Source organism: Mus caroli, unplaced genomic scaffold, assembly GCF_978045245.1.
Source record: "Mus caroli unplaced genomic scaffold, Mus_caroli_1 scaffold_4, whole genome shotgun sequence".
NCBI classification, from domain to species: Eukaryota; Metazoa; Chordata; class Mammalia; order Rodentia; family Muridae; genus Mus; species Mus caroli.
This window is the reverse complement of record NW_028227259.1, coordinates 74,606,995-74,620,280: the sequence shown is the minus strand read 5'-3', so window position 1 is coordinate 74,620,280 and position 13,286 is coordinate 74,606,995. Positions and strand designations below refer to the sequence as shown.

At 39.0% G+C, this 13,286-nt stretch overlaps 1 protein-coding gene across 2 annotated transcripts in view; it reads right to left on the bottom strand.

Moving 5' to 3' along the window:
- The window catches only part of Gabrb1 (gamma-aminobutyric acid type A receptor subunit beta1), a 500,511-nt gene that overhangs the window by 27,344 nt on the left and 459,881 nt on the right, over positions 1-13,286 (bottom strand). For both annotated transcript variants that reach the window (XM_029477413.2, XM_021162619.3), the window contains exons 6-7: positions 3,532-3,669; positions 3,239-3,391 (exon numbers count right to left, since the gene is read on the bottom strand). In XM_029477413.2, the coding sequence (XP_029333273.1) occupies positions 3,239-3,391; positions 3,532-3,669 (291 nt within the window). The remainder of the gene's footprint in view (positions 1-3,238; positions 3,392-3,531; positions 3,670-13,286) is intronic.

Sequence of the window (13,286 nt, the reverse complement as noted above, 5' to 3'; positions counted from 1 at the left end):
GCAGAACAAACTCCCACAAGGTCAAAGGTGAGGACCAACTTGGAAATCTATTGTCTGACCTTCACACACACACACACACACACACACACACACACACACACACACACACACACACAGAGACAGAGAGAGTGACAGAGAGAGAGAGAGAGAAAGGCTAAAAGTTTATAAAGTTCCTGGGATCCCACCGCTTACTCTCTCTCACTGTGCTGTGCAGTCACATCCCTTCATTTCACTGTCATTTCCCTCTGGAATCTGTCTTTGTGACCCTGATCTTCACAGCAGTCACTGCTAGACTCAAAGGCAGTGACCAGTTTGGGGTTACTGACTTAATCTCATGCGACTATATTAAACCTCAACTCAGAGTTTCATTTTACAGTTTCTGGTCACTTGTCATCCATGTATGGCATGGCCAAAAGAAGAGATATGTAAGACAGTTTGTGATTTGCATTAAGTATTCTCTACATACAACATGATCTATGTTGCGTTGCATTGGCTGTTTGAAATTACCTTGGTCTTATTGTTTCTAGAACCTGTAACAAATTCATTTCCTTGTGCCAGAAAAAGGGTTATTAAAAAATCAGTCTGCTATTTGATAAAGAAAGTTAATACCTACAAACTCAGTGCTGGCTATGTTTCATCTGCTCTGCCTAATCTAAACAGTGTTAATAGTATAATGCTTGTGTGACAGTGTACTGAGTGGAATGCATTGATCATGGTAATGATGGACTAATGATCAGGGAAAAAAGAAATACAAAGAGGAGCTAGATTTAGTGCATATAGTTTGTATTGAGACTCCTAAGCTCAGTGTTCTATATTTGTAAAGTCTATAACAATAGTTTACTGAATATGGAGGGAAATTATCTTTGCTGTTTTTAATTTATAGTTGGATAGAGACAAGCTTTGGAGCTGAGTATGATGGTGCAGGTCTGTAATCCATGAGTTGGAAAACAAAGACAGGAGGATCAGGAGTTCAAGACCAGCCTTGGATACATGTCAAGTTTGAGGATGGCTTGTGTAACATGAGACCCTGTCTCAAAAAACCAAAACCAACCAACCCACAAAATAAAACTCTGAGGTTAGTCATCTTTATGTAGGTCACCCAGCTATAGGTCAAAAACCCAGCAAGATGTTTAACTACAGCATTTAAAATAAACCACAAGATTTGATGGTAATATCTGAAATAAGATGAGCGTGATTGTTGGAGATTGTGAAAGGAGGTGAAAACAATGGTGTGGAGGAAATAAAAGAAGGGGAAAAGGCCCCAAACATCTGGCAAGTGAGGACTCGAGACTGTAGACTCCCTGATCATCAGCAGTAGCAGTAATAGGTAAGATGCAACTTTTTTCTGTTTCCACCCATTTACCTGCAATTTTCAGGATTTATTTTTTTTATAGTTGAATTATGTTACATTGTGCATATGTACCATAGTCTGTCGTCATCATCATCATCATCACCACCATCATCATCATCATCATCATCAACTCAACAAGAACAACAACAACAATAAACAAAGTCAGAAGGGAAAAGGGGTTAGAGGTTCCTGGGAAGAGTTGGGGGGGAAGTAGTGAGGTGATATGATCAAAATACTTCATACACATGCAAGACATTTTCAAAGAATAAGTAAAAATGTTATTTAAAAAAGCAAAATAGGTTCAGGTCAGTGATTAGTTCAAGTGTGTTGGATTGATAGGCACTCCCTTAGAGGTGATTTTTTTTTTACTTATTTGAATAAACCTTTAAAGTTCATCTATAACATAGCACTAGATAATATGATTTACAGAAATAACTATTCTATTTATTTAGTCACTAAATTGATGCTTTTAGTTTTTTATTTTAAATTAGAAAATAGTAAATAAATGTTTTAAAAACTATTTATGTTAAAAATATCTTAGTCCTATATTTTAAAGATCAAAATATCGTTATATGCCAGGTATCTTTCATCTATATTTGGTTTCTTAAAAATTATATGCCTTTGGGAGTGCAAGTGCCCAAAGAGTCCAGGGAGGGCAGCAGATCCCCCAGATCTGGATCGACAACTGGTTGTGAGCCATCCAACATGGGCTCATATTCTCTACAAGAGCAGTATAAACACTTAATTAACTGGGCGGTCTCTCCAGCCCCTCTCATTCCTTTAATGAAAATGTCATTTGCTTTGAAGAGTCACATGTAGAGAACCACAGTGCACAAACTTGTGAGAGATTTTTCCTGGGTATAGATTGGCTCTCATCCAGAGTCTTCTTAAATCTTAGCGTATGCACAGGGTTATATTCACATTATATCATTATATTGGAGTTGTGTATAAATATGAGCAACTCTTTGTCCATGTTCTTTATACTTAGAATATCCTTAGGTTGATATAAGGCTGCAGTCACTTGAGTTTGCAAGGCTTATGTATTCAGCCAATAGAAGAGGGCTGGCCATATGTCTATGTGTGAAGGATATACTGGGCAATTAATCCAACTTAGCCAAATGCGCTGTTTCCCTCCTTTCCCTTGTCTCTCTGAAACTGGAGTGATATCTAATATGTTTCTGTGTATTAAGTAATGAAGCACAACTGCACATGGATAGATCATCAGACACATTTTACACATTGTAGCCTTCCAAAGAACCATTTACAGTCTCAAATATAGCTTTCCAGTTTTCAGCAATTACTCAACCATGGTAAGATTAATTCTGAATTTTGTTCCAACAAACGGGAAAGCATTTTTTATTTTGTCTTGATCACAGATCATTAATATAACTGATGAATTGTTTGTGCCTTATTGAACATAATGAGCTGTATTTGAAGGAGAGTCTCAGTTTGAGATGTTTAACTCTAGTTAATCAAAGGGTAGTATTTCTCGACAATTGATGCAGCTTGCTAACAGTCATACGTTCTAGCATTCTCTGTGTTTATTTTAAAATAATGAGTTACAAGTGTTTCCACAGTCAAAAGCAGGGAACAAAGAGGAAGTCATCATAAATTTGGGGAAAATGCAATGTAATGAGATTCTATCAAGTAATCTACAAAACACTCATATGATGGGAAACATATTCCAATTTTTTTTGTCAAGTGCTGAGAGATATTACATTCATTATAAGCATTCTTACACTTCATTTTGGATATTTTATTTTTAAGTGTCCCATTGCAGCCTAATTCCTTTACTTGCTAAATGAGAGATCATGCTTTTGATCCTGAATATTTCCTCTTTGTTCAAAGGTCTCATTTACTAGCGAAGAAAAAGTTGGAATGCATTACCTAGTGCGACTCTGGCTGCAGATGCATCATAGTTGATCCAAAACGACACCCAGGACAGGATTGTAATCAGTGTGGAAGGCATGTAGGTCTGCAAAATGAAGTAACCAATGTTTCTCTTTAGACGAAAACTTAGTGATAGTCGTGGATATGCCCCTGGGTTATAGAAAACAGAGAGAGGGAGAGAGAGAGAGAGAGAGAGAGAGAGAGAGAGAGAGAGAGAGAGATCATTATTTGATTAGAATCACGATCTCTCTTTCACAACGCACGGGTTATTAGTGAGGAAACTTCTTCACCTGTTGTGAACTCCACCTTCTTGGACACCATCTTGTAGTCAACAATTGAAAACTGGGGAAGCTCAATTTTATTGACCCCAGTTACTGCTCCCTCTCCTCCATTCCAGTAAAATTCGATGTCATCAGTGGTATAGCCATCTGAAGTGAAGAAGCACAGCCTAGTCATAAAGAGCACAGTTGATCTAGAGATGCATTCTGAAGACAGTTGTCCAACCAGAGGAAAGATCCATAGCCCATTAGGACAAAAAAAATCATTTTGAACTTGAATGGCAGATAGAGCTTATATGGAGTGCCATTTCTAATGGCTTAGGAGAGCCTGCATTGAGGAAAGCGACGCATCTGGCTTTAGGAAGCATAAAGCTCTCAGGTCCTTTACTACCTTGAATCACTGCTACAACTTTGTTGTTTTCTTAAATTTTTATTAGATATTTTCTTTATTTACATTTCAAATGTTATCACCTTTCCTAGTTTCCTCTTCAAAAATCCCCTATCCCCTCTCCCCGCCGCCTGCTCCCCAACCCACCCACTCCCATTCCTGGCCCTGGCATTCCCCTATACTGGGGCATAAAATCTTCACAGGACCAACGGGTTCTCCTCCCATTGATGACCAACTAGGCCATCCTTTGCTACATATGCAGCTAGAGCCATGAGTCCCACTATGTGTTTTCTTTGATTGGTGGTTTAGTCCCAGGGAGCTCTGGGGGTACTGGTTAGTTCATATTGTTGTTCCTCCTATGGGGCTGCAAACCCTTTCAGTTCCTTGGGTATTTTCTCTAACTCCTTCATTGGGGACCCTGTGTTCCATCCAATGGATGGCTGTGAGCATCCATTTCTGTATTTGTCTACAAATTTGTTTCTATTTTATCTATATATGGGTGCTTTTTGTTAAAGCGAGGAGTGGCTGAATTTCAGGCCTCTGGAAATGGGTCTAGATTATGCATTACCTAAGAACAAAAACAGAATCAAATGATAAGCACAGTTATTAAAAGGAGAGCCTTAGGGATAATGAAATGGAATATAACAAAAGATCAAATCTTTAATAAATGATCAAGGCATTTACAAATGAACACATGTTTCATTTGGAAAAGTAACCAGGCTTAGATCCTTCTATTATAGCTACTACTATTACAGATAACATACAGGTAAAATCTTAGAAAATATACACATACTTGATTATACTAGGTGTATTATGAATTACTAATTTATTTGAATTAATAAGGGTGTATTTTAATGTCAATGGAACCCAGAAAATATTGAAGATAGTTTAAGCTGTGCCCCTGGCTTTGGCATGAAAGGTCCTATATTCATGGCCTGTTCTTTTCCTTCTGGTCTGTCCCCATTTGCCAGTGGCTTAGCTGAGTCATGGTGGTGTATAAGAGTAAATTGTATAACAAGAATAATGCTTGGATATGTTTTAAAATTCTAAAAAATAATTCGGGCCACTGAAAATCCATTTTAAAGCCAGATATACACATAGCTGACGTTTCCATTTTCTTTTTATACTCACCTCAAATTTTTCTTAAAAAAAAAGCATTATTTTTTTTTCCTAGAGTTACTGACACTTGTTTCAAAGCTAACCTTATGAATGCTTTACAATATGCATTATGCTGGTCTACTTTTGATTAAAACAGTTGCATATTTCCAAGGTATTTAAAAAAATTTAAGATTTGGGAACTGAATTTAAGTGTCAAAGAACTGCACCAATTTACCAGTTCAAGGATGAGATAAATTTTAGTCTTTCTCTCAGTTCCTCTCTTTTGGGTGTGTATGTATGAGAAAAAGCTGTTTCAAATTTACATCTTAAAATAATGAAAATTTCTCTCCAAAAAACTTTTTAAAATTCTGATCCCTGAATTTACTGAACAATAGCTGCGTTATATTTGATACCCCTAATTTATCGCAACATAGATTTAATTCTCCATTAAGCCATCACCCATTAAAAAAAAAACTTTCCCCCTTCAAAAGAGTAATATTCATGTGAAATATTCATATGCAATTTATTTACTGTTACATGTAAACACTGTTTCTGAGAAGCTGTGTGATCCTCTTTACCTATTAGGCTTAACACCATATGCCTGGGACTAACCAATACATTGGAGATTTATGTTAAACTTGGATACAAATGTCTGACACTAATGCTTAACATTGTTTTGAATATCTGACAGGAATTCGTGAACAGCTCTACAGAAGATACATTCATAGATAGATAGATAGATAGATAGATAGATAGGTAGGTAGGTAGATAGATAGCTGATATATATGATGGATAGGTGGGTAGGTATATAGATGAGTAATGAACTGATAAATCAATGTGTGATGGATAGACAGAAGAGTAGATGGGTTACAGATGACTGGAGCAATAGACATGTGATAGATGTATGGATAAATAGATATATGGGTGATGGATGAATAGGCATGTGATGTTATATTAGTGATGGATAGATAGATGTGTGATGGGCAGAAAGATAAATAGGTGAGGATAGATTGATTGGTGATGGGTGGATAGATAGATGGATTATGGATGGATGGATAATGGATAGATTGATGGGTGATGAATGGATAACTGATGGATAATGAGTAGAAAGATTGGTGCTGTGGATAGAGAGATAGATATATGATGTATGATTAATAGATGCATGACAGATGGATAGAGGAATAGATAAGTGATGGATGGATAGACAGACAGAAACACAGAGACATGAACACATAGATAATCTTCACATCCAGGAAGAAAAAAGCTCCTAGCTTGTTGTAGACTTGCTAAATTAACAAGGTGATAGATTTCAACCTCCAGCTGCTGCTTCAGTTGTCAGAATCTAGAGCAGAAATGTAAGCATGAGTTTGAGTTGTGAGAGTCACAGACAGTTTTGTAGTTTGGGTTAAGAGAGGAGAGGGAGTGGGCGAGCCAAACTGGCAGCCCTGTAAGCTCCGACTTCTGGGCAGCAGCATAACACTAAATAAAACTGGAATCTGACAACCAGCCAAAGCAGATTTTAATATTCACGTTTGTTCTCTCTTATGTAATATTTCCCTTTCCACAGTCTAGGTGGCCCAGTTACCCACAGTTTGGTAACAGTAAATGGAAAATTCTAAACATGAGCATTTCATGAGACTGAAACTGCACACCGTTCTTCGTAGTGCCATGAAATCTCACGCTCCCATGCTCTAGCCCACCCACGCTACCAGAGACCTCTTGGTTCAGCGCATCCTTGCTGAACCATTTATGCTTCTGACCCATTTGCTATATGGTAGTCATGTCCATTGTCTGATCAACGGCCTCAGTACTGCAGGGTCACGGTCAACTAACCTTTCTTGATAGTGAGACTATAGTCCCTGAGGCCCAATCACAGTTTGTTATAGTTGTCATTGTATATGTCTTACTTAAAACTGTTTCTCTTTTATTGCAGTCGTTATTGATCTTTCTTTTCCCTAGTTCATGTATGTCCTAGATATGTATGGAAAGGAAAGGCGCAATCTGGGGTTGGCATACGCAGTGCTTTGAGCATCCGTCTGCTGGACTTCTTAAAACAAACCTCCTTGTGGATGAGGAGGGGCTACTGCATCCAACAACTCTTGTAGTCAGTGGTTTGGGTCTTTATTTCCAAGCTCATTTCACTTTGTTTAACTAAAACTCATTACTCACAGTGCTGCAGGCACTGAGATAATTACATATGATTTGGGGGAGAAAAGAGAACGTGAACTTTCATTTATATAGATGCTGGAGCTCTCATGGGGGCAGTAATGGCAGCTGGATCCAAGAGAAGACTAGAGGCCTTGAAGCACACTATTATTCAAAGGTTACACAAGAACATTTTGCCACAGAGAGAGAACATCAATTTACTCACGCCTAAACAATCTATTTACCAAAGGTTTTCCTTTATGAACCGGTGACTTCACACAGCGTTTTAGTCTCAGCCCTCTGATACCAAGGATGTTGTTTCCTAGCAACGACCACAGAGAAGCACTCAGAATTTCCTCTTGGCCCCTGGGGACTTCTTAGTGATGCAGAAAGTACAGATAAAATTAAGTTGATGTCAACAGATGAAGATACACGGAGCTAGATGAAGACACACAGAGCTAGTTCAGTGTAAAAGTGTCTGAATATTAGTATTCTCTGCTGTTTGAAATACTTTATTTTGGGTGAATTTTCTGCACTGAAAATGAAAATTACTCTTCTCTGTGCCTTAGCAGAGCTATAAGGATGGTCAGATATTGTTCTTAGATGAGTTGGGATGATGTAGAGACTTAAACTTCCACCCACAAGCGGACAGATGGAAACGTTTCTTTCTGAGGAGAGGCCTTCAAAACATAGCATGTTCCATGATCTTCATGGACTTAGGTCAATCCTTAAAATATATTCTTTTTGCATTTGGTGATTAACTCAAGGCTAGGCAATGATGCAGATTGTTATACTCTAATGTGCCAGCAAGGTTCATGTGTTGGGAACTTGTTTTTATAAAAGCAACAGTTTGGGAGGTAAGACCTTTTGCAGGTATTTTAACTCAAGAGCGATAAGCAGTAATACTGTGAACATGATGCTGGCATCCTTATAAAATACTAGCCTCTCTCTCTCTCTCTCTCTGTCTCCCTCTCCTGCCCTGCACTCTGTCTCAGATAGGGAGGGAGGGAGGGAGAGAGAGAGAGAGAGAGAGAGAGAGAGAGAGAGAGAGAGAGAGAGAGAGAGAGAGAGAGAGAGAGAGAGAGAGAGAAAGAGAGAGAGAGAGAGAGAGAGACCCATTGTGGTGTCCTGGGTGACCTGGAATTTACTATGTCGACTAGGATGATCTCAAACTCACAGAGCTTCAGCTGTCTCTGCTTCCGGAGTGCTGGGACTGAAGGAGTGCTGTGAAGCATGTGGTTGGACTTCCTTTGGTTCTTTTGTTCTTGTGTTCTCATTCTGTGGTGCTTTGTCGTCTCTCTCCCAATGGGATGGTACAGCAAGAGCTCACCAACTACTGAGCCTTTGACTTTAGACTATATCAACTACAGGGTGTTGAGCCAGTAAAATTTTGGTGTTTGAAAAATAAAACATTCAATCTACCATTCTCTGGGTTAGAAGCACAAAGCAAGCATAGGACCAAGACAAACAAACATTCAGTCTACCATTCTCTGGGATAGAAGCACAAAGCAAGCATAGGTGTAAGACAAACAATTTTGTTGGTATATCTTGGGCCAAATTAACTGGATGTGAGCATGTAACATGAGTTGGTATGGAGACACCTAGGATTTCTGGTTAGCAGTTGGATGAGAGACCATTTCTTTTACACACAAGAAACCCTGAATAGACCTGTCAGTCCAGATTTGAGAACCTTCCTGATTACATCAGCCATTGCCTGCACTTAGTGAGAATGTCCTAAATCTCACTCATGATCAGCATTTCAGTCTTTGGAGTTCTTTACCATTCATCTCTCTAGACTCATGATATTCTCAGGGTCACTATTAGCCATGGGAATCAGAGCTCAGAAATGATCTCACAGGTAAATACAAGCCTATGCAACAATTCACTAAATGTTTGACAGTTTGGGTGCTCATCTCATGTTTGTAGTTATTCACCTCACAGTTGCTCAAGCAATAGGATAGTTGATTAGAATTGTATGTAATCATTAACTCACATGGTGTGTTGCAGAAGACAACACTTAATTTTTTGAGTCAAGGTTCTCATTAGGCCTTTTAGCTTGCTGCTTTGACTGGGCTGATTGGCCATCAAGCCAAGGGGTCTACCAGTCTCTACCAATGCTGGGATTACAAGTGTGCATTATCATCCTTGGCTTTCTGTGTAGATGCTGGTAATGAAATCAGGGTCTCATGCCTAGGCTACAGACACTTTATTGGCTGAGCCATCTCTCCAACCCCGAAAATATGTTGCTTTAATAATAAGAAAATGTATTATCTTGGATCTCATCTGCCATCTGATCCTTGTCCAACCCATGTGTGAGGTGAAAATAACCCCAGCAGTTTTTCTATGTACTAGCATCTTTACCTTCAAATACCTTTCATGTACTCTCCTGTCTTTTTTCTCCGTGCTAGTTTTTTCTAGAACCCACCTGTCTTTTTTGTTCGATCATTTCTGCTCTGCTTGTTTTAGATCATGTGCACTTAAGGACTTACATGTCAAACATGATCTATTTTTTTGTTTGTGTTGTTTTATCTATTTATTTTTTTTTTTAGTATTGGGTGTTGAACCTACAGTCTTGAACATGGTAGGCAAATGCTATACCAGTGACATTATATTACCTAAATTAAGAAGTATCTGATATGAAGAAGAACTTACATATATCTAAAATTTATTGAGCTCTTACTGGCCTGTTAACACATTATTAGTTTTTAAATTATAGGTTTTACACTTGATCTTAGCGGAAAATCCACAAAACACAAAGAAGGTTAACAAGCAGAAGGGCGCAAGTGAAGATGCTTCAATCCCACTTGGGAGGGAAAAAAGACATCAATCTTGGGAGACAGAGGGAGGGAGAGACCTGGGTGGGAGAAGGGAGGGGGAGGGGAATGGGACATGATCAAGTATGGGGAGGAGGAGACAGAGAGAAGCCATGAGGGCTAGAAGAATAAATAGAAATATGCAACCTCTTTGGGGGTAGGAGGTGAGGGGACCCTTTAGAAAGTGCCAGAGACCTGGAGGTGAGAGACTCTCAGGACTCAAAGGGAGGAACCTTAGATGGAATGCCCAATAGTAGGGAGAGGGAACTGAAGAGTCCACATGCAATAGAAAGACAGGGCATCACGTGAATCCCACAGTCAAAAACTCTGACCCAGAATTGTTCCTGCCTAAAAGAACTGCAGATATAAAAATAGAAAAAAAAAAAAAACAAAAAAAAAACAAACTGAAGGAAAGGCAGTACAGTGACCGGCCCAACTTAAGATCCATCTCAAGGGAAGGCCCCAAGGCCTGACACTATTACTGATGCTGTGGTGTGCTTACAGACAGGACCCTAGCATGGCTGTCTTCTGAGAGGCCCATCAAACAGCTGACTGAGACAGAAGCAGATACTTGGACTGAAGTCGGGAATCCTTGAGGTTGAATTAGGGAAAGAATGGAAGAAACTGAGGAGGAGGGAGATCCCATAGGAAGACCAAAGTCTCAACTAACCTGGACTCCTGAGATCTCTCAAACACTGAGCCACCAACAAGGCAGCATATATGAGCTGGTCTGAGGCCCCCAACACATATACAGCAGAGGACTGCCTGGTCTGACCTCAGTGGAAGGAGATGTGTCTAACCCTCTAGAGACTTGAGGCCCCAGGGAGTGTTGAGGCCAGGAGAGGGGACATTCTCTTGGAGACAGTGGGGAGGAGGAATGGGATGAGCTTGTAGAATGAAGACACATTTTGTCTGTACTGACTGATATCTAAATGGCTTGGTTAAAACGTTATCACCAAGGGTTGCTAGTGTAACATTCACGATTCCCTACAGTTTTTCATGTGCGTGGAACTTAGCAAGATCTACCTATTTTTTCCAGCAGTAAGAGTTAGGTCTGTGGATCCTGATTATGGCTTATCTTTTCTTGACCAACCATTGTTAACTTCTCAAGATGAAATTGCTGACTGCTGTCAACGGGGCTTACTCTTTGCTGACTTGCATTACCAGCTTTCTTGCCTTGTGCTGGTAAAAGTCAATAGTCTATCCTACCCTGCATGACCCATGCCATTGTTGGTGTATTCAATTAATGAAGATTCAATTTTTTTTATTCTACTTACTTATTTTCAAGCAATTCGGCAGATATTGAATTAGCTTTATCAATAGCCAAGTGGTTCCCCCTGCCCTTTGAAATAAGTGTAGGATCTAATATTGCCCCATTAAACTTTACCCAAGTAATTTTCGCTCATTATTTTATTCTGTTGAAGATTTTTCTTTGTTTATTTGGATCTTTTTAGATCCATGTTATCATTAAATTTAAAAAATATGCCACTCATCATAAATTTCACTTGGTTGAGATGAATGTGGACTGGCAGAGACAAGGAGTGGGCCCTTCAACACTCTTCTGGCAATATCCCTCGAGGCTGACATCAAACTTTAAGCGGCATTTGTGAGTGGCACTATCATTTATTCATTTAATATTTATCTAATCATTTTAGTGACAAGTACGCTTTCCTCTGTTTATCACACTTTCTAAGCTTGCCTACTTTGAATACTCATCAAATAAGAGTAAACGTGTTTTGAGTTTTATTTAGAGAAATGAGGCTGCCTCAATAGATTACCGATTCTGTCTACAGCTTGAATCTTGTCCAGACTGACCTGATCATACCAGCCTACACAGATGCAGAATTTATTTATTTTTTACCTTATGAAAAAAATTGAATGATATCTTATCAACAACAATAGTTATGTGGTATGTGGACAGGTTTATAATAATGTCCAGCTTTAATAAATGCCAGTGGAGCTACACTGTTTTCTGTCATGTAGATGAATATGATTTATGGAAAATTTTTGACAAAACAATAGAATCAAGGTTGCTCTATGGTCAAAACCAATGGTGAAGTAAAAAACAATTTCATGGAAATGCTAACCCTCTTAATAAATGAGTGTCTGGCTGTTTGTTTCCAGAAAAAAAAAATTTTTTTTCCTGAAACAAGCAGCCCCTACCAGCTACAGGACAATTTGTCTTGGGAAAAAATGTTCCCTTTTTCTTCCAATTTTTTATTGGCACGAGAAGACATAGATTCCTTTGTTTTCTGTTTCTGACACCAACCCCCTAAATTCCTTGGAATTTCATACGTGACATGAGCATCTTTTGTTCTGATGAGGTGATTCTCACAAGCCAATCAGAAACCTTGGGATAGGGGCAGGTTGCTGGAAGACCAAACCTCCTTTAGAAGACTGAAATTTTTAGTCTAATGCCAAAGGGAAGGTAGTCTAGAGTTTGTATTAGCACTCAATGCACCTTCCCTGAAAATCCTACATGGTAGGATTAAGAGAGCTTCTGGGCTGACAAACATCAAGGTGCTAGGAGAAAGGGTTCCAGGGCTGTGAATCCTCACCCACACCCTGCCGTACCTTACCATACGCTTCTCTCGGACCGTTCATGAGTTGAATCCTTTAGAATTACCATCTAATAGAGACTGAACTTTCCCCCTTACTTCACTGAACCGTTCTGGCAAGTAATCCTGAGGGTGCTTGTCTTTGGGAACCACGAGGCTGTGCCAGGTTAGAGTTGGTGTGGGCAGCCCGAATCCATCCCTGTGACTGGCATCTAAATAGATGATAACTTCATGGGACCGAGCTCTTAAAAAAATGGAGTCTGAGCAGCTCTGGGTTGTAGATGCCTGGATTGAATGGAGTTGTTAAATGTCTGGTTGATGTCCAGAGAGTAGGAGAATTGGTTGGTGTGCAGAAAACCTGCACATTTTTTAGAAGCATGAGCAAGAACAGTTCACAATTTTCTGCTTGTGTTAACAGTCACAGAGTAAAAATTTCTGAGATAACTGTGGTCTTTTTTTTTTTAATAGTCTTCAAACCCCATCTAAACATTTTATTGATATTCTAACTTCTTGAATCTTTCTCCTTAAAAATATTATTTGGGGGCAAAGATGGCAATAATTGTGACTGCTAAATCTACTAAATCTTGTTCTTAATTTCTGTCATGTTTTAGGTACAGACAACCAAACACAATCATTTTCCACAGCATTCTAATTGTAATAAAGCTTGCACTTGTTGCAAAATTCCTGAGAAGCTCATGTTTGAAATTTAAACAATTTTGTATTTAATATTTCTCTCATGAAAGGGGGAGGGCCTTGCCTTTAGAT